At 38.5% G+C, this 22,263-nt stretch overlaps 1 protein-coding gene across 1 annotated transcript in view; it reads left to right on the forward strand.

The window, feature by feature from the left end:
- Positions 1-22,263, forward strand: part of atad2b (ATPase family AAA domain containing 2B) — a 91,653-nt gene that overhangs the window by 61,965 nt on the left and 7,425 nt on the right. Inside the window, exons 22-26 of the mRNA XM_048597120.1 lie at positions 4,954-5,113; positions 11,479-11,601; positions 14,900-15,016; positions 16,014-16,784; positions 21,345-21,472. Coding sequence (XP_048453077.1) covers positions 4,954-5,113; positions 11,479-11,601; positions 14,900-15,016; positions 16,014-16,784; positions 21,345-21,472 — 1,299 coding nt within the window. The remainder of the gene's footprint in view (positions 1-4,953; positions 5,114-11,478; positions 11,602-14,899; positions 15,017-16,013; positions 16,785-21,344; positions 21,473-22,263) is intronic.

Consider the following 22,263-nt stretch of genomic DNA (forward strand, 5'->3'; position numbering starts at 1 on the left):
TTTAAAACGTGATTGACAGAAAACACAAGGCCAGGTTTCTGAACTTAACAGGAGTTACTATTTATTACAAATAAATGGCTTCTAGCTATAGATAAATAATTAGGAGCTGTCAATATATAAGTGTATTAGTTAAACCTCTAACTCCCTTATAAAAATTCGCTTATGCACACATACATATGCAAAAAAAATCATGTGTGTCCTAGTGGCCTGAAAGATTGGGAAGGCAGGTCAATGGCTCCTATTTACAGGGCTTGATGAAATGATGCTTTTGGCTTGTCAGGATCTGCTCTCTTTGATTCTCCTTCAAGTACTTTCACTTGCTTGTAGGAGGCACAGGATGACTGGCTCACATTTAATAATGTCTCTGACTTATTGGTTACGACCCACAGTTTATGTAATTGATGAGGGATTCCTTCAGGCTTGAGGTGTGTTTTCTGGCAGAGAAAATGACAGCTTCTTCCTTTTCAGAGATCTGATGGCTTCTGACCAAACATTGGCTCCTAGGTAGCTGAACAATTTGAGTGTGTCATTCAGATAGCTTTTGGCAGGCAGAAGGCCTCTACCATTGACTCATGGAGCGGACTCAGTGGACAGAATTAGGCCTTTCAGCTCCTATATCTTTTATTATTAAGTCATCACTCGCTGCTCCACAGACACATTATCAACTTGTTGCCATTTGAATCTTGCTTTGTACACACCCCTGATTCCAGCTTGTCTCAAGCAACATCCCCTCCACTGCCTTAACAATCAGCTATTGAACAACACTTGCAATGAGTATGCAGTAATCCATTCCACTATCCTTTTTTTAAAAACAGTCCTTTTGCCATTCCATAATTAAAAAATGCAAAAAAAAGTGGTCTTTACGCTAAATTAAAACTGGACATGTGAATATTGTACAGGCTATCAGAGATTTTAGAAGTCAAAATAAATGTGGCAATAGATCCCGAGTCTTATTAAGTCTGTACTTAAGGTCCTCTGTGGTGGCTGCGCGGGAAAGCTGCCCGCTAGTCTTCTGGCCCAGCACAGAGGTAGAAAGGTGACTGGGTAATTAGCTGTCACATCATCCTGTTTGATTAACCACCCCACCCCAACTGCTATCACCATGATTAAAGTTTGCATTAAATTCCACCTCTGGCATTTAGGTATTCAGGAGAGTTAAGTATAATATTCTGAATGAATTCCTAGTAACCTGATAAATAGACATCAAGAGGTTAATTAATAACCAGAACTTGTTTTGGAAACAAGTGCTCATACAAGAGTGATGTACTGTACCTGAATCGGTTAGGAATAATGACAGTTTGAGAAATTGAGTGGTTAGTGCAGTAATTTAAACTAGCTGATGGTTTAGGAATTAGATCCCGGTTGGAATGTTGGCAACAGATTGCTGATGTGTGGAGATGCTGAAACTTGGAGGCATAAAAAAGCCAGAGACCCGATAGTCTAACAATATGAATGATAATATACGATATTATGCAAAAATAATTGCTGAAGCCATTAGAAATGGAGATGTTAGGACTCAAAGTTGATATTTATAAATATGTATTGTTAGAAAATTGAAGATGGTGGTAAATATACGTTTGAGGCAGAAAGTGTGTTTAGAAAATTACATGTGGTTACACCTGGAAGGTAAACTTAAGCTGATCCCGTGAGAGGTGGCAGGTAATGTAATGAAATCTTCTGGGTCGACATCTGTAATGAAGAAAAGAATGAAGTTAACTGGAGGACTATCTTGAGGGCTACTTATCAGCATAAGAAGGAAGAACTTTTTCCAAGAATACATTGAGAATAGGTGAGAACAGAAGAGGTATTTGAATTGCTGATTTCCATAAGACCTTAAGAGATAAGAGCAGAATTGGGCCATTCAGCCCATCAAGTTTGCTCCACTATTCAATCATGACTGATATGTTTCTTAACCCTATTTTCCTGCCATCTGCCTGTAACTGTTGATTCCCTTACTGCTCAACAATCTATCTTAAATGCACTCAAAGACTTTGCCTCAGAAGGCTGTGGAGACCTCATTACACATCACCAAATCCAGAATTGGCTGTTCTCTCATGAATTCTACCGCAAGCTGCTCCAAAAAAACCATCTTGTAGACATTTCACAAATTTCTTTTCTTGGGATCTGCTGCCAACTTGATTTTCCCAGTACATCTGCATATTGAAGCACCCCATGATTATTTTAACAGTTCCTTTCTTACATGTCTTTTTTTACATGCATTTTCTATCTCCCTGATTTATTTCCTGCCCCACATCCTTACTACTGCTAGGAGACCGACATGTAACTCGCATTAAGGTCTCCTTTTTCCCACGCTCCACCCACACAGATTCTATGCCTTCTGATCTGATATTGTTTCTTGCTATTGATTTAATTTCATTTCTCCTGCCCCCTTCTGTCATTTCATTAGGACGTGTATCCTTGGATATTTAGTTTCTAGCCCTGATCATTTGCATCCACGTCTCTGTGATGTCCACAACATCACACCCGCCAATTTCAATCTGCGCTACAAGTTCAGTTACCTTGTTTTGTATACTGTACACATTTAAGCACAACACCCTCTGCCCTGCATTGACTGTCCCCATTCTCAAAGTTGTCCCCTTATTTGCTGTGCCTGAAGTTAGATTTATGACCTTTTTCCATACTTTCTGTCCTATTACTTGTTCTAGAAACTTGAATAACTTCTCCTGAGTCCTCCCTCCCTCACCCTAACCCTTAACTGGTTTAAAGTCCTTGTCACCTCAATTTGCGGCATCAGTTGTTTGCCTGATTCCAAATGCTTTATGCGTTAAGATACAAAACTTCAAGTTTGGTCACAAAAACAGAAATTGCTGGAAAAGCTCAGCAGGTCTGGCAGCATCTGTGAAGAAAAATCAGAGTTAATGTTTCGGGTCTGGTGACCCTTCCTCAGAACCGTTCCTCAGTTCTGGGGAAGAGTCACCAGACACAAAATGTTAACTCTGCTTTTTCTTCACAGATGCTGCCAGACGAACTGAACTTTTCCAGCGATTTCTGTTTGTGTTCCTAATTTATAGCTTCTGCAGTTCTTTTGGCTTTAAGTTTGGTCTGTTGAGCTTCCTGACTCTTTTGTGGTTCCTTGATACAATATGAAATTAACACTTTCTGAACCTTCCTTTTAGGTCATGTAACAATCAAACTGATCACTAACCTGTAATCCTAACTTGTCCGTTACCTTTGATTTTCAAATGTTCTATGCAAATGAATGTCCCCCCCTCACTATTTTGTTCAAAGCCCTATCCCCAGCCCTACTTGCAATTCGCCAGGACTCTGATCCTAGTACGATGCAGGTAGAGCCTGCCCCGTCAGAACAGCTCCCTCCTACACCATTACTGGTGCCATTGTCCCTTGGATTCAAACCCTTGTCTCCCACACCAATCCTTACCTCTTTAACCTTGATGACCCTGTACCAATTAGCTCATGGCTCAGGAAGTAATCTGGAACTTATTACATTTTTGGTTCTGCTTTTTAATTTAGCCCCTTGCTGCTCAAATCCCTCAGCAGAACATGTTTCTACTTGTGTCATGGCACCAAAATGTACTGTGAGAGCTGGATCTTCCCCCTCCCACTCCAAGTTCCTCTGCAGCCTAAATGAGATATCTTGAACGGAGGTAACATAGCCTTTGGGACTCTCAAACTTGTCACAGAGAACAGTATCTATTCCTCTGACTGTATTATCCCTGATCACTGTACTGCTGTTCAATGGCTCCCTGCAGCATGGTGCTGGTCAATTTGCTCATCATCCACACAGGGAGAAAGCAGCTCAAACCTGTTAGACACGTTCAAGGGCTGAGGCTCCTTCAACACTACCTCCTGGATCCCTCTACTTGCCTTGCTTGTAGTCACGCCCTCCTGACCCTGGCCACTGACTGAATTCCAATTCGTTCATCTAAGGGGTATGACTGCCTCCTGAAACACAGCATCCAGGTAAATGCTTCCCCTCCTTGATGTGCTGCAGCATTCGAAGCTCAGATTCGGAGTTCCTCAAGCAGCAAACACTTGCTACAGATGTGGTCACTATGAACCAAATTAGGGTCCATTAGCTCCCACGTAATTTAGGTACAACACATTGACTGGCCCTGCATCTTTACTTTATTTACTTAGCTCTTAATTTGATTTTTAAATAATTTCATCCTGGTCTTTTAGTCTATAATCTTTAAAACTTTCCCCTATTTACCTTAAATCTGAAAGTAACCTATAATAGACAAATCAGCAGCTATTACCAACCAATGAACTCTTTGTTTGGTATTGGGCTTCAAGTCACCTTGTAAATAAAAAAGAACCTTACAGACTCTAAGCCCAAAAAAAGCTAGCAAAAAGCACAACTTTTCCTCTACACTGAATTCCCACACTGCCCACAAAACCCCTGAACTATGTATCCAGGTCTCACTCTGGATGTGATCTCCTTCCAGACCATGCAAAACCGTTCAGCCCATTGAGTCTATTCTGTCATGTGATGAGATCGAGGCTGATCTGATGATCATCAACTCCACTGTTACTGCCGTTTCCCCAAAATCCTTGTATCCTTTACTGTTTAAAAATCTGTCTGTTTCAGCCTTGAATATACTTGATAACCTCTGCCACCCTTTGCTTAGTGAATTCCACAGATACACTACCGTCTGAGGGAAGGAGTTCCTCCTCATCAATATATTAAATGTGCAATCGCTTACTGAGAGATTATGCCATCTGGTCCTAGACTCTCTCACACTAGGAAACACCCTCGCAGCATCTACCTTGTGAAGCCCGCTAAGGGTTTTGTATGTTGCAATAGAGTCACTTTTTCTTCTCCTGAACTCCAGTGAGTTCAGTCCCAGCAGCTATGAACCACCCAGAAAAATTGCAGAAACTCAAGCTAGTTAGAAACAGTGGGCACATGTATTGTCTCTTTTAATTTATACAATTTATTTGATCACACTTTATCTTTAAAAATATTTATAGGTTTCTGACTATTTGGAAGTCATCATACAACCAATGGATTTATCAACAATGATGATGAAAATTGACAACCACAAATATGAAACCGTGAATGACTTCCTGATAGATATTAACCTCATCTGCAGCAATGCTCTTGAGTATAATCCTGATAAGGTTCCTGGAGGTAAGATGAAATTTAAAATAAACACTTCAGTGGTGGGTCACAAACAAACCAGCAAATCAAATTTTGCCTGCACAAAATTCAGTTCTTTCTTGGATTGTGTCTGAAGACATGATCAGTCCAAGCATAAGGGAATAAATATTGTTCTTGCACTTATATGAATTTGTTCATAAAAGTATTGATTAGCCATAAAAGTATGGAGAACAACATTATCACAATAAATTACTCTTTGGGATCTAGATTCAAATCATTCTCACTGACAGGATATACGTTTATTTCTCTTCTGACAGTAAAGTTGTTGCATAAGATTAATTTTGAAGATACATAGTCAAAACATTGCTGGTAATCTGGTCTCAAGAAAATTATCAGAATTGCAAAAAAGAGACATGCTGTCAAAGCTTTTCTTTTTGCATTATTAGGACAGAATTGTAAGAAGTGGAAGTTTCAAAGAGAACAACCTGCCTGCCAAAAGAGTGTTTGATTGGGTTGCAAGTGGGCACCAATTGGATAAGATGTTGTGGTGACAAAATATTTGTTTAAACCAGGCAAGTCGATTCTGATTGGTCAAGGTACTGTCAAGGGGAATGCACCAGGAAATAGTTATGTATTGATTCAGTTGGAAAAGACACAATGAGAGGTGTTAACACAGTGTGGAGCTGGAGGAACACAGCAAGCCAGGCTGTATCAGAGGAGCAGGAAAGCTTACGTTTCGGTTCGGGACCCTTCTTCTTTTTGAAGAGGACAAGGTCCTACATGTGCATATATGTAGTTTCTAGCAAGCAAAAGTGAGTCAATTTGTGAGCCCAGCTGATTATCATAAATTGGTTGTTAGTTTAATTATTATCATACTTTGGATTGTACAGTAAGGATTGTGCATGACTGAAGTCTCCTATAATATTGGATTCTCTGTTCTGCTTTTTGCAAGCAAAAGTTGGTAGAATGAAGTCTGCTGGCTGCAAACAGCCAAAGTAACATTATTTGATATAGTCCCCCACTTGGTGTAACATACACCCTACATCGTATCAGCACTGAAATTCCTGGAACGCATAATTCGTTTGTGTAGTAGGCAGAACCTCTTTTTGGCTTGACAGCAGCATCCTGTTAATGGTAAATGCTGCTTGTTGCTTAAATTACTGGTCACCTTATCCTCCAAGGTAGCCTGTAGTAGACTATTTCTTAGGACTGATAGCTGCAGTCTTAGGCCCATTCATGAGTTTGTGTGATACACTGCAAGCAGTTATTTCATTGGTGTAGCCATTCTCCTGCAGCTTAGCTTGGATATATCCTGTTTCAGTATCAACTTGCTCAGTGTATGAATGGCTCTCGTATTTCTTATGAGCTTGCAGATAAGGCCACCCTTATAGTGCATGAAGCTGTAGGAATTCTAACACTCACGTTAACCAGTGAAAGTAAGCTTTTCATAAACAGTAATAGAAAACATATTTAGATGTGTAAAAAATAAAAACAAAATACTGGAGAAACTCAGCAGGTCTGGCAGCATCTGTAGAGAGAGAGAAAGAATTAAATTTTCTGGATCCAAGCCCTACATCGTAGCAGCACTTAAAGAACTCAAGGATGCTTTAAAAGATGCTTCTTTAATGCTGTGCACAAATGTGGCTCATTCCATTCCCCCACTTTCTCCATCTCCGTTCCATCTCTGTTTCAAAGATGTCATCTTCCACAGGGATGCCTCTGACATGTTATCTTTTCTCCTGAAATGAAGACCTCCGAACAGTGCTTGATTGTGCCTTCCTCTTCACCTTTGCCTCCTCAAGCTGGTGAATTAAATGAGCACCCTGAGTAGCCTCCACCCTCAAATCATTAGTGTATTCATGGGACACGTACGGTTCCTGCTCTTCAGCTTGAGCTGTCTTATTTGAAACTCATTTTCTTGTAGTTTCTTCTGAAACTCTCTTCTATTTGCTCTTTCCCATTGCTGTCTTTTTTGTGCTTTTTCTCTTTATGAAATTCAAATTTCTGCTGCTGCAATTTTAATTTCTTAACTGCTACTTTATCAGTTTTGCTGACTTCAGTTTCCACCTATAAACCATTGATCATCCCTTTTAAAATTTCAGGTTTTCTGACTTTTGGGCGAAATTCTAATCCATGTCCCTCACCAAATCTTTTAGCTCTTTGAAGGACAGACATTTAAATCCTCAAAAGTAATTTCCCTAATTTTGCTATGACCAGGCTGGCATTGAATGCAGATGTTTCTATCCTGTGGCAGTGTATGCTCAAGAAAGCCTTTTACAGTTCTTCCTTTTGAAATTGGTTTCAACGTGACCTTTTACCTACTCTAATTGTTTTATTTCATCTGTCATTTTAAATTGGAGCATGAACCATCAATTTGATACAACTAGACCCCTGGTGATGTTCCCTAACTTGTAACAGTCTCAGGCAGGATACCCCATACTATAAAGCCCTCAGGTGAGGAGTTTGAATTGGCTCCTCTTCTTTATTCACGCAGCCCTCAGTTGGTTGCAACAACGTTAGTTTCAAAGGATCATTTTCCTTGAGAATACCTTTCCCCAGATCCAAATGAATTTGTGTTAAAAGGAGCCAATTTAACCAACCTTTCATGAGCTAACAAAGGGGGCATTTATTCATTACTAAATACAAGAGGAATGGAACATGTGTACACATATTAGCGATAAAAGTGTTTTTTTTTTAAAACGGACACATGGATAAGACCCTGAATTGTTAGCAAAGAGCAGGCAGTTGAACGTTGCAGCCTTTGCAGTCGAGGTTACTGGAGGCAATAACACTGGTAGTTGAACAGTTGGTTTCACAATCCTTATTTTTGCAGCTTAGTTGAGATCATCATAGAATCCCTACTGTGTGGAAACAGGCCCTTCGGCCCAACAAGTCTACACTGACCCTCAGAGCATCCCACCCAGACCAATAACCCACCTACTCTGCATATTCCTGAACACTATAGGCAATTTAGCATGGCCAATCCACCTAGCCTGCACATCTTTGGACTGTGGGAGGAAACCGGAGGAGCCGGAGGAAACCCACGCAGACACGGGGAGAATGTGCAAACTCCACACAGACAGTCACCTGAGAGTGGAATCGAACCCGGGTCCCTGGTGCTGTGAGGCAGCAGTGCTAACCACTGAGCCACTGTGCTGCTAGAGATGCTATAGTTCTGATTTTTTGACTGTAATTGAATTCTAACACTCAGAGTGCAGTAGTTCTTATGTTAACCTGTTTCCTTTTTAACTGGCTTGGAGCACTTTGAGTAATAGAGAATCTTTAATTGCACCGTGGTTAACCTGCACCATTACTTCGACTTTGAGTGTCACAGTTCGCCAACAATTGATTCCAGGCTGGCACAAAGAGCATTCAGCCTCATAAGTACCCTTCCAGTGAGTTGAAATTGCCTTTTAAACCTTGCGTAATCTTCAAAGGGAAAGTATAAAATGTATCTGAGGTTTGGGACATTATCCACTGGGGTGGCTTGCTGTTGAACAGAGGATCTATCTCTAGACAACCACTTAATTTAACAAAAACAAAAATTGCTGGACAAAGTCAGCAAGTCTGGCAGCATCTGTAGATAAAACAGAGTTAGTGTTTTTGAGTCCAGTGACCTGTCTTCAGAATTCCATCTGTAGCCATTTTTGGGTGTCAGCCCTCTTTCAAAGAAAATTATGGAATTAGAATTTTAAAAATGTGCACAGTTCTTTGGGATGACCCGTGGTCGTAATCGTTTATAAGTGCAGTGAATACAGTTTCATATAATGGTGGTCTGTCTAAATTGCCATATTATACTGAAGAGGCATAAATATTTGTCTTCCCTGGGCAGTTAATAAGCAGATAAGCAAATAGTGTTGGAAGAGCACTTGAAAATTGTCATTGCTATGCAAGTCTTATATAAAGACTTTGCAAAGTGGAAGGAATCCACCACCATGTAGTTGAGAAACCTGCTCTGAACAGGTTGTAGCAACTTGGTCAACCAGTTGCTCAATTCGTGTTGTGTAGAACCAGTTGTAGATTAGACCAGGCATAAAGGAATGTGTGGATTGGGCAGTGCATACATAATGTGTACAAAGACCCATGTCGACAAATCCAATCATTTAAACTACGAGACAACTAATTATTCTTTCCTAAGTCTAGCAAATGTTTTTAAAACTGCTTTCAAGCTGGCTGTGCAGCCATCCTTAGCAGTGAGTCCAATGGATATGAATGGCCACTCACCCACTTGGAGGTTCTGAACATTCCAATCACTGTGCAGATGCATTGACCTTTTTTTGAAACCACTGCTGCACACAGACCTCTGAGATATGCTCAGTGGCAAGAAAAATTGGAGGGAATGTAGAATATGAATTTAGACCTGTTATAAAGAATGGCTTTTTTTTTGTCAATGCACGCATGCTTGTTGCGAATAACTATTGTGCTTCCTTTGTCAGACATACAGATACTTATGTCTGGGTTGATCTTGAGACTTTGCATTGCTATCAGACGTTCGTGCTGAATGTAAAACTCGGGAGTCTTTGGATATCCTGCAATATCCATGTGCTAGATGATATAGGCTTTTAAGGACGATGTGTCTTCAGCGAATGCTACATATATTCATACCTAAGGCCCTGTTCTGTATTAGCATAAAGAATCTGTCCAGACATTTTGCCTCTTTTAATTACACAGAAGGTTGAGGGTAGCTTTTCCCTGGAACATTCTCCATGGCAATGCCTTAACCAATCAGAGTCTACTTGCAACCAAATCAGCATCTTTTCTCTTGCAGCGTAAATTGTTCTCATTGAAATTTGACATTCTTGTGATTCTGTACTGATGTGTACAGCCAAAGGTTTTGAAATCTTTGTCTTTTTTTTTAGCAGTATATAAGTTCAGTCATACAAAAAAACTAAAATTAACAGACTCGCCCAAAGTTCAGGCTAACTGGTGTGAGGGAATAGAAAAATATTGCATTAGTAATTGGATTCTGTTGAGGTTTGACTTTAGACATATTATCCCAGATGGCATAGACTAGAGTTACATATTGGGACTGTGTGGAATCCCTATACAGCTGTCTCTGTGGGAGTTGTGTCAGAAATTAATGAGCAGTTGTCCTGCGTCAAAGAACCCTCTGCAAAAGCCCCTTAATATCAGAAATTAAGAGGGTCTGACTCATTCAAGCTTAATTGTTAACCAGGACAATTTGAGGGTTAGAAACCTACTCTTCCTGGATAAGTATTAAATTGACCCCTGACTCACCACTAATCTCACCCACCCCTAACCTCTAGAATCCCTGGAACCAATGCAAATGCCTACTTCCTGATTCTGCTGGAACTAAACCTTGCCACTTTTCCAGAGTCTAGTTGCCAGCCAATTAGCAGTCTCCTCACGCACAACTTAAACATTGTTTTCCCTTTACGTTGACATTTCTTGCAAATCATCCTGATGATTGCAAGACAAAAAGCTTTGACAGCAGTTGATTTTGCTAGTGATCTATAGTAAATAAAATTTAGTAATGATAAATTCATATAGCACATTTGGTCACTGTGAAAGGTGAGGTCAACACCCGGAAAGCAGTCTAGTGTGAGGTGATAAATGCAACTTGTTCCATTTTGACATAATAGTTATGTCTTTCCACCAATATGTCTTTGTTCTTGATAGAGAAATAGTTTCCACATGTATTTTGAAAAGTGGTGTTTTTGTAATGTATGAATTAGTTAAAACATTCAAAATATTGTTGTCTGGAAATTTAATTTTGAGTTGATGAATTTAATTATTTGCAGTGGTAATAGCCAAGTTGTTAGGAATATCTAAGTTTATTCTCACTGTCTATTCTTACACTCACTCTTGCACGCACTCTGCCTTGCACATGGTCTCTCTCTCTCTAACCTTTGAAAGAGCTATCTAGGAAATAAGGAATCTCAGACCAGGGTCATTTCCCCTTTTTCTGCCCCCTTCCATTGTTACTGTTTTCTCTAGATAGTATTAGATAATAATTCAAAAGAACCTTTTGTTGGACCATCAAGCTACTGTTCAATTGCAAAACTCTATAATTATATATACCCTACATGTTTGAATGTAACAAATATCGTTTTTTTTTTAAATGTGTACCAAAGGTGACATGAGTTGACCTTCAAAAATTAAACAAATAGTGGGAGATCATCATATGTGATGTGCATATCTTGGTGTCGTGATTATACTCTTTAAACTCAATGAATGTGTGAATTGCATGGTTTGATGGTTCAGTTATAGTCTGAAGCAGCATCTTGGATAAATTGATCAGTAAATCCTTATTTGATGACCTCAATTTATGCAAATCATTTACTGTCCAGTTTATTATCCTTTTAATTTGACACAAATGTTCCAAATGCAGCTTGTTTGTTGCAAAGGTAATTGCTTGGTATTTCTTTTTGTAGATCGCATAATTCGACACAGAGCCTGTACACTTAAGGATACTGCACATGCAATAGTTGCTGCTGAGTTAGATCCTGAATTTAACAAACTCTGTGAAGATATCAAAGAATCCAGGAGAAAGCGAAGTGAGTAACTACTGAAGTGATTAATAGGTGTACATGGCCAGAGTTCTTTAAAGAAGAGTTTGGAACCTGTCCTTTTCGGTGTTGTGCTGCTTGAATATGTAGCACATCCTTTATTTTGCAATAATTAGTGCACTTGTGAAATAATGTAGACCGTTTTTTTTCTCCTCTCGACTGATCTAAGTGTCGTTTAATTTTTGAACCTTTTCAAATTGTTAGTATCCTTTCAGTTGTAAATCTTTATACCTGTGGACCAACTGGAGCAGAGAATATGTTGTTGAATACCAAAATCTAATAATTAAACTTTAATACCATTTATATAGTGAATTTGGTTTATTTTAAACGGTAATGATAACTGATGGCATTTACACCACTTTACTTGAACATTCCCAATCTGGAATTTTAAGAACCAATTATTTCTAGATGAATCCAGACTGATGTTAGAATGTCCAACTACAAGAGTATGAATCGTAAAACACTGTAAATAGAACTATTTATTTGAAACTCAAAACAGCGATAAAACACGATAAAGCTGTCACAAAAATTGCTGTACTCATGTGAATATGTTCCATATTCCTTCACTCAAATTGCTATGCAAACATTGTGCTGATGACGTCCAGGGAATGTGTGAGTTTGTTTAAAAAAGTTCAGAACAACTGATATTTCCAAGCAACAGATTTCTGAACTGGAATGGTTACGGTGTTCTTGAATATTACCTCATAGAATTGCTGGTCTGGATCATTGTATTCAAAAAACTTCCTGGGAAGGTCCCATCCTTTCATCATATTTCAGTTTAAGATCTAGTTCTTTTACTCCTCTGACTATTTAATTTGCTTCTGAAGTTAATTAAATTGTAAGGACTTTGGTGGTGCAGTTGCAGTATCCCTATCTGAGAGTCAGAAGGCCAGGTTAAAATTCTACCTGTTTCATAGATGTGTAATAACATTTCTGAACAGGTTAATTTAAAAGAAAATACAAACGTCAGTGGTGACTGCTTTTAGAGACAGTTTTACCTCAGCATCTATCTTTCAATTCTACTTCTGGTAACTCAATTTAAATTATTTAGTTTCTCATGGGATATGGGTGTCACTGGCTTGGCCAGCTCATTCTTAATTGCCCCTGAGAAGCGCACCTTGATCATGGCAGTCCATGTGTAGCAGCTACATCCACAATGCTCTAGAAGGGAATTCCAGGATTTTGACCTTGTTACAGTGAGTGAATGACAATATAATTTGTAGTCAAGATTCGGTGTTGAGCTTCTCGACTGCCATTGGAGCTGCACTCCTCCAGACAGGTTGAGAGTATTCTATCACATCCCAACTGTGCGTTATAGATAGTAGATATGCTTTGGGGAGACAGGAGGTCAGTTACTCTCCACAGAATTCTTAGCCTGTGCTGACCTGCACTTTCACCCAGAGCATTTATATATTTGGTCCAATTCAGTTGTGGTCAGTGGTAAACTCCAGGATAGGTAGTGGGAGATTCAGTGATGATAATGCCATTTGAATTTCAAGTGTTAACAGTAATTTCTTGGTGCTAATGTGATATGAATGTTACTTGTCACATATTGGCCCAAACCAATGTTGTCCAGGTCTTAGTGCTAATGAACACTGCTTCAGTATCTGAGGAGTTAAGAATGATCCTGAACGTTGTGCAATCATCCGCGAACATACTTGCCTATCATTTTAAGGTGGAAGACAGGTTATTGATGAAGTTACTGAAGATTGCTGTATTTAGGACACTACCCGGAGCTATTTCTGCAGCAATGTACAAGATAGTTGGCCACCAACAGCCAGAACCGTGTTCGTTTGTGCTAGGTATGACTCTACCATTTGGGGAGATTACCCCTGATTTCCATTGACTCCCGTTTTACTATGATTCCTTCATGCTAAAACAATCAGCTGAGTCCTTCATGTAGTCACTCTTCCCTCACCTCTGGCAATCAGCTGTTTTTCTTTCCAATGTTTGGACCAAGGATAGAATGAGTTAAGGAGCTAAGTGAACCCAAACTGAACAACAGTGAGCAGGTCATTGCTGAACAAATACAACTTAATTGTACGGTTCTACAGCTTCAATTATTTGGCCTATGACTAATAGTAGACTGACAGCCTAGTTATTGCTGTGTTGGAATTGTCCTACTTGTTTCAGACACGACGTACATGGACAATTTTTCACATTGTTCCAGTCCAGCTACAACACTGGTAACTACCCAATAGTTTGTCTCCGGCTGCAGCTAGTACTGGAGGACGAGTCTTGGGTACTGTTGCTTGTTGTTGTTAAGCTGCCAGCCTTTGCTGTACTCAGTCAATGTTGATGGAATTGCTGCTCAACATACAGAAGTGGAAAGAAACATTACTTATTCATATAGTATATTGCACATCCTGAGAATGTTCTTAAACACTTTACAGCTAGTTTGAAGTGTGATCACTGTAGTAAATACAAGAAATGCAGCAAATAATTTGCCTACAGCAAAGACCTAGAACAAATAATAAGGTAGTCATCAGGCAGTCATCTTCTCCTAGTGATGTTGGCCAAGTGGTAAACATGGCCAAGTCTTCCTGTTCTTCTGGTCTGAAAGGGCCTCAGATAGTTTATCCGCATATGTAAATCATTTTGTAGTCTTGTGCTGCTTATTTCAGAAGTCTCTAGCCCTACCATCTCTCCAAAGTCTCCATATCTGCATATCCTTCTTGACGATTGACCCATAATAGCTATCTCATCAGCCATTTAGGCCCAATACTCTGCAGGTTGCTCCCCAAAACACAGCTTTTAAAGTTCTAAGTTGGGCTCAGCATAGTAGAAAGTTATGTTACTGAAATAGTCAGATCTATGGAAATTCCTGGAAATAATTTGGAAATCTGAATTCAAATCCCACCATTGTAGGTTGTGATTTGAATTCAATTTACTAAATGAATCTGGAATAAAATGCCTTAGTAGTAGGGATCGTGGAACTAATAGATTTCCATAAAAATCCAACTGATTCATTAATTTCCTTTTAGGAATGAAACTCACTGTCAAGATGTATTTTCAAATTCACTTCACTATGGATGTTTCTTTTCTATCCTGTGAAGTTGCCCAAGTAAACCATGATGCGCGATCACTACCACGTTCAAGAATAATTGGGAATGAGCAATAAATGCTGCCCTTGTCAACAACGCTCACAACCCATGAATGAATAATGAAAAGTAAAAGTTGATGAATAAATCACTATCATTCAAATGTTGTTTAACGTTTTTGTACACAAGGTAAACTGCTACACTGAATGTTGTTTGTAAGATTATGCTTGTTTATTTTCTTACAGACTTGCAATCAGTAGCAGAGCAAACCAGTCACAATGTAGAAACAAAAAGAGATACAGCTCAAGACTCATCACGGAATTTAGAAGCAAGTACCACAAATGGGGAATGTAAGCATACGAGTAAGTGTTGCGACTAAGCACAATAGTTAAAAAAAATTTGTGTTCAGTTTTTCAGTTTTTTTTTTAATTAAATCAGTCTTTGGAAGGTATTTTTGGTGGTACTTTGTTCCATTACCAAATATTGCAAGTTTTGCGAATTGTATGATGATTTGTATACCATGAGTGTAGAAATCCCAAGCAAACAGTTACCTAGCATTTATTCTTACTGCCTGCATTGATAACCGAACCTTATGTCAGACTTGTATTAGTGTTGAGCTTTGTTCAATTTATGAATTATCAGTTTATGGTTTAGTGCTCTGCGGTTGTAGCTCCTTAATTGCAATAAACATCAACTGCTCCAGTGTATTCCATGCAGCTGTAAAGAAATTATCTAATACAAAACAGGTGTAAGCTTTGATATTAATGATTAGATGCAATTAAAGTAGTGTAATAATTGTTTCATCATGCCACTTTGGGCAGTTTTGTTTCTCTTGAAAGGACTATATAAATACAAGTTGTTCTTGATATTAAATTTTACATTTTTTCTTGCAGCAACTTGGAATGAAATTTTTCGCTCCACAATAAACGTATTAGTAACTGAACAATTAGTTAATACATTACTATTTTAGCAACCAGTTTTCCATTTTAAGTACAAATTCAAACCTTAAACTAAATAAAACTTAACCAGTTCTGTACATGCACTATCCTATGGAACATCTTTGTTCCTCTGCTCTAAAAAGTCTGTGCATTTCATAGAGCAATGTTTAGAACCGGTTACTTTGCATGACATGGATCTAAATTGAAGTAAACAAAATTGTAATGCTTAGAAGGAATTGTTTCATTTAAAGTTATAATTTATTAATGTTGAGTGTAACCAGCTGAGAGTTTCTATTCATACTACTGCACTGTGGGTTTTTAATATGAAGAAGTATTTGCCTTTATAGCAGTCTAGTAGTAATGCCACATGAATAGTTTCACTAGTATTTCATAGTAATTTCAGTTTCATGTTACTCAACAGTTCACATTAAAAGAAAACCACGTCGACGTTCAAAATGGGGTCGAGGTATTATTAAAAAGCCGAGGAAGGTGATTCACCTCAAGAAAGAGGACGATGATGTTAAAAATGACGAACATGATGCTGACCAAGGTGAAGAAAGTGAGCTAGCAGAGAATGGAGAATTGGAAGTGAATACAGATTATCATGAGAACGGCGAACTCTCCCTGACCAATGATGAGTCATCGTGTGACATCATGGATGTTGCCCAGGTGGGAAATAAACTCGAAAATGGTACAATGGAAAAAGGGAGTGGTGACCTTAAATCCACAAGAAAAGAGGACTGTGCAGGCTATCAATTAGATGGGAATCATGAGTTTTCCATAAGAAAATCAAATGCTGCTCCAGGAGAACAGTGTGTACCTAATGATGCATGCACTCCTGGCAAGAGGTTGGTACCTAATGAGTGTTCATGGAGTGATGAATCTATGGCAAGTGCTGAAAGTGAATCTGTTCAAGAATGTTTGGCTGGCAGGACGTGCACATCTGGTAATCCTGCACCTGGTAATGATTTGTCTGATGCAAAACATGAACCTGGAAAGGAATGTGAACCTACCAAGGAGTCCATGACTCAGCTTGTGCCAAATTCAAAGTTACCTGTAATGGAAAAAGACAAAAAGCAACTGGTTGAAGATAGCTCTCATGCTGTCACTGGTGCAGCACAAGCAGCCAATGCAACAAAGTGTTCACAAAATGAAGATGTTGATCTAAAATCTCTAGGACCTGAAAAAGATGGTAATCCTCTTTATTTACTTAAAGGCATTGTATCTGTAGTACGCAGGTTTAAATTTCTGAAATTGCTGTAATGCCTGATGTATATGCTTTTGTCAGGTGTAAATTAATTCCATCTATAATCATCACAGTGGTAAAAAAAATTTGCATTGGGTGTTTTTTTTTGTAATGTGGCGCAAAACAGAATTGAGTTAACTTTTAACACATTGTGGTACACAAGACTAAGTAATTCATGTTAATAATGTAAAATGAGTTTATTGATGACAAAGCGACTGACTTAAAACTACTGTTTTATCTTTGAGACTAGAATTCAAATCCAGCCCACTCCAGTAAGATGAGTCATTCATGATGAGAACTGCAACAATTATTTGTGGAGATTTTAGATAATTATCAGCAAACTCCTAATAAATGAGTCTACATTCCTAGATATTAACTGTTACTGGTGGGAAAAGCCGAGGGCCACACAGGTACTGTCAATATTTTGAGTTGGAAATGATGCAGTGGCATACAGTAGAGAAACTTTTACACTGCATTTCATCTGCTATATACCTCACTGGGTCATGCTAATTAGATATAGAATAATAAACTTCATTCATTTGGATTTACTTTTTATACTTCCAATAAAGGTTTAAAAAAAGTGCCTCCTTTAAAAAGGAAGGCGACCAGGAAACAAGTTGCTGATTTGTTGTTTCACATTGGGTTAATTATTTATTGCAAAAGCTTTGTTGTTCAATGCAGAACATTGTGAAAGTCAGTGCTGTTCAAGCCGTCTAAGTACAAGTTTTAAAATTTTACTTTTAAAATTGAAGACTTGGATTCTAGGGATGTCAACACTTTCCATGATTTGTATCAGTTTATTATAGGGGAATGTTTCTTATAGTTTGCTTTGCAATTTGCTTCAACTGCAGCTGTAATTGTTTGAATTTTCTATTTTGAAACCTCTTATATTTATCCATTAATGTCAAATTTCTAGTGTTTTATTTTTCTTGAACCCATTCTTGCTGGGGACTGAGACTGAAATTTGATTACTTTATTCTTGCAGCTATTAGGCAATAGTGATCTGCTGTATGCAAAGTAGAGTTTAGAGTTTAGAGTCAGTGTCTGCTTTAAATTAAAAATACAAAATAACTGCAGATGCTGTAATTCAGGAAACAAAGCAGAAATTGCTGGAAAAGTTCAGCAGGTCTGGCAGCATCTGTGAAGGAAAAAAACAGTTAACATTTTGGGTCCGGTGACCCTTCCTCGGAACAAGAACTTTGAGGAAGGGTCACCGGACCCGAAACGTTAACTCTGTTTTTCCCTTCACAGATGCTGCCAGACCTTCTGAGCTTTTCCAGCAATTTCTGCTTTAAGTTGAGTAGCTGGTGGAGAAGGTTCGTGAGAGGGGAATTCCAAAGAGTTAGACAAAGAACAAGGCGGTTATGCAGAGTCATGTTAGGGCTAATGATGAACAGTATTTGAGAGGAAGGGATGAAACACGTAGTGTGCAGCAGGGAATTGGATCAGAATACAGAAAACGGTAGAGAGACGAAGTTAGAATTGTAGAATGGTTGTAACACAGGTGAAGGTTATTTGGGCTACCATTTAAACAATTTAGCTAGCCTCTGTCCCTGTATCACTGCAATTATTTTCTCTTCTGATATTTAACTAATCCCTATGTTAAAGCCATGATTAAATCTACTACCACACTCTCAAAGTATTTCTTACCGTATATTTCTGATGAAGGATCTAGGCCTGAAACATCAGCCTTCCTGCTGTGTTCATCCAATTCCATACCTTGTTATCTCAGATTCTCCAGCATCTGCAGTTCCTACTATCTCTCTTACCATAAAGTTTCCTTTGTAACACCTCTGTTGCTCTGCCAAACTTAAATTAGTGTATTCTGATTCTTGACCCTCCCACTGATGGGCAAAGTTTCTCCCTGTTTCTTCAGTCCAGGCAACTCCTAATTTGGAGCACCTGTAAGTAATCTCTGAAATTGCTCTTCCCTAAGGAGTGCAGCCTTAACTTCATTAGCCTTACATGGTTGATATTTCTCATTCCTAGAATTATTTTCATAGATTTTTCTGTGCTCTCTCTTACCCTCACATCCTTGATTAAAAAGTGTGTTTCCAAAATTTGACAGACTACTCTAGTTCAGGCGTAACCAGTATTTTTAAAAGGTTTGCTGTATCTTCCTTGGTTTGTACTCTCTGCCTCTTTTTATAAATCTCTATGCAATCTCTATGGCTGTTAACCATTTTTTTCAACTTCACCTGGCATCTCCAACAATTGTGCGCATATAACCCCTCCCCCCACCCCTTCCTCAGCTCAATAAATAAAGAATGTGTGCAATATGGTTGTGAGAAATGATCTTGGTTTAGAAGATCAAGACGCAAAATAACTTTGCATTTTCTGAAGAAGGGTGTAGACCTGAAACGTCAGCTTTCCTGCTCCTCTGATGCTGCTTGGCCTGCAGTGTTCATCCAGCTCTACTCCTTATTATCGCAAAATGACTTTGAATGGGCATGAGAAATAACAAGTGAAAGAAGACAGTTGGAATTGTAGGAGCTATGCCATATGACAGAGCATTAATAAAGAACTAATGAGGGATTATGTGAAAGGTATTAAAAAATTGTGAAGTTAATCTTACGAGAGTTTGGACAAGTCAAATTGGTAAAGTAACCTCCACAGCAAATTCACAAATTATCTGGGACAGTATCTTAGGACAATATTAAAGCAATATGCAAATGGAAACACGCTGTCAAATGGGAAACAAGGTATTTTAGATATGGTAATATGTAATGAGATAGCATTAATTACCAACCTCAAGGTAAAGGATTTTCTTGGATCATAAAATAATAGAATTTCATGTTAAACTGGCCGGTGAGACACTTTGATTGAACGCTAGTGCCTTAAACTTAAATAAAGGCCATGGTTTAAATGCACTGATGGGCTGAGGGCCTCCCCGGCTAGGCGAGCAAACTTTGCACATTCCTAGTTGCCCTGAAGGCAGTGAAAAGTCAACCATGTTATTATGGATCTGAAGTCGCATACAGGCCAGATCAGGTAAGGATGGTAGATTTTCTTGTGAAACAGGTAGATTTTAATGAGAGTAGCGGTTACATGGTTGCTTTTAGACCATCTTTTATTCCTGATTTCTAGTGAATTCAAATTTCACCAACTACCACAGTGGAATTCAACTGTATGTCCCCAGAACATTAGCCTGGGGTTCTGGATTAGTAATCCGTTGACACTACCACTACATCACTGCCTCCGCTCAAAGGTACAGTTGCAATGGTATGAAGACAGAGTTGACTATGATGGTGGGAAATAAGCCATTGATGGACATTTAAGAAAATATATCATAACACATTGTTGAGAATTATAATTATAAGGCTTATAAGATTGTTTTAGGACTGTGTCTTTATCTTGAAAAATAGAGAAAGTCATGTGACATTTAAAGTCATTTAAAATCTGCCTGACAGCAGGGCTGGCTTCTTTGTTTGAGATTAAAGGGGGGGCCAGATTGTTTTACTCAGAAGAACATGCAAGGAGAAAATGGCAACAGCACGTGTGTTGACAGTGGTTAGAATGCAAGTATCCGATATCCCAGAAAGTTGTTGAGAATACTTGAGTTCTAGTTTAAGTTGTCTGTTTAGTTCCAATGTGAAAGATACTTGTCTGTCAAGGAAAACTAATCAATACCTCTTATTAGGATACAAGATCGGTGAGATTTGCATTATCATGCTAATGGGCTTTGAGATGGGAAGGGTACAGAAGAAGCCATTTTTGTGTCTGGGCGTTACAGGCTTTTGGGGTAAATATCACTGAATAAAGGTTAGACTGCCATTTGTCTGCGCTAGTGGGGATGTGGAAAGAAGAGAGAGGGGGAGAGGAGCTAGAGGCCAAAAATGTGTTTGAATGTGGAATGTGGGTGGAAAACTCATGTTCTGATTATCAAGATTAACTTCATAAAGAGTTAAGACAAGAATAATACTGTTATCACAAAGGACTATTCTAGAGTTAGAAGTTATTAAACTGAGAAAGGAAAAGAGCAGAAGTAGCTAAGAATCGCTTTGGACTGAGCCGTTGAGGTTTGAATGTTTGCTTAAAGAACGGTGTACCATATAGCTTTCTTTATTGTGTTAAAAGCTTGTTCTGATATTTGAAGTTTAAGTTCCCTGCAAAAGTAATATTTAGTTAACACTTTTAGTTTTTTGTTGTTACAGTGAATGTCTTAAAATATCTTGTCTTTTAATCTGTTAAACTATTAACTGAAAGTTCAAATTTCTTTTTAAAGGTAATGGTCTCTGTGGGGATCGTAACAAATTGGGGGCTCTCTGCAGGATTTCGAATCCATAGGCTGAGACAAGTGCACTGAGTTTGGCCAGGGTTTAAAGTGAACAAGATTTCACTGTGACTTCTGTATTTATTGAAAAGTTACATGGCTTTGTCTGTTGTTGAAGCTCTCCTTAAAAAAGAGGGCTTGTCTTTGTATTAAACTATAAAATTATTTAGTGTACAATCTCTGGCTGCTGGGAATAAACAAATTTCATTGTATTTACTAAAAATGTACCTTAGTTTTGGGCAGGTTGAAAACAGGTCATGCAGTACATGTAGAACAAAAGACAGTTGTGCACATGGAGCAGGTGTTGGAAGACTCTTCAGAACCCATCCCCCCAGTAATTTTGGACCATGTGCGACTAAAGGTAAGTTGATGAATAATTGAACATCTCGGGAGTTATTCTCAGTTTGCAAGAAATATCCTAGGATTTACGTTGTGTTATTGTTTCATGAATTCTTAAGAATACAACAGCCATTTGGAATATTAATCAACATTTTTATTGTCCACGTATTATGGAGACAGCCAAGATGTTACAAGATTAGAATCACTGGAATAATACCTGCCTACAATGTTTTGAATTGCATTTATTTACGGAGTTATCTGTCATATTTCTGTGCCTATATTTTTGCCTTTTGGGTGCTTCCTCCCCCTATCCACATCATAGCAAATAAATACCTTGACAAATTAAGAGGATTATGTAAGAACATACAAAATAGGAGCTGTAGTATGCCACTTAGCCCTTTAAACCTGTTATACCATCCAACAAGTCGTGATTGAGTCTTGACTTCAACTCAACTTACCACACTATTCCTATATCCCTTAATACTCAATACTCAAGAAAAGCAAATTGATCTGTGTCTGGAACATACTCAACAACTGAGTATTCACAGCAGTTGAGGGTAGGGAATTCCAGGGCTTGACAGACTTTTGAATCAAGAAATGTTTCTTAATCTCAATTCTAAACAACTGATTCCTTATTCCAAAACTCTGTTCTAGCATCACCAGCCAGGGAAATATGTTGCAGCATCTATCCTTTCTAGTCCCACAAGGATTTTAAATGGTTAACCTAGATTATCCCTCATTACTCTGGGCCCCAGGGAATATATGCAGAATCTACTTCAAGCTCATCTCCTGAGACATTCCCCAGGAAGCAGT

This window comes from Rhincodon typus, chromosome 5 (assembly GCF_021869965.1).
Source record: "Rhincodon typus isolate 14 chromosome 5, sRhiTyp1.1, whole genome shotgun sequence".
Classification (NCBI taxonomy): domain Eukaryota; kingdom Metazoa; phylum Chordata; class Chondrichthyes; order Orectolobiformes; family Rhincodontidae; genus Rhincodon; species Rhincodon typus.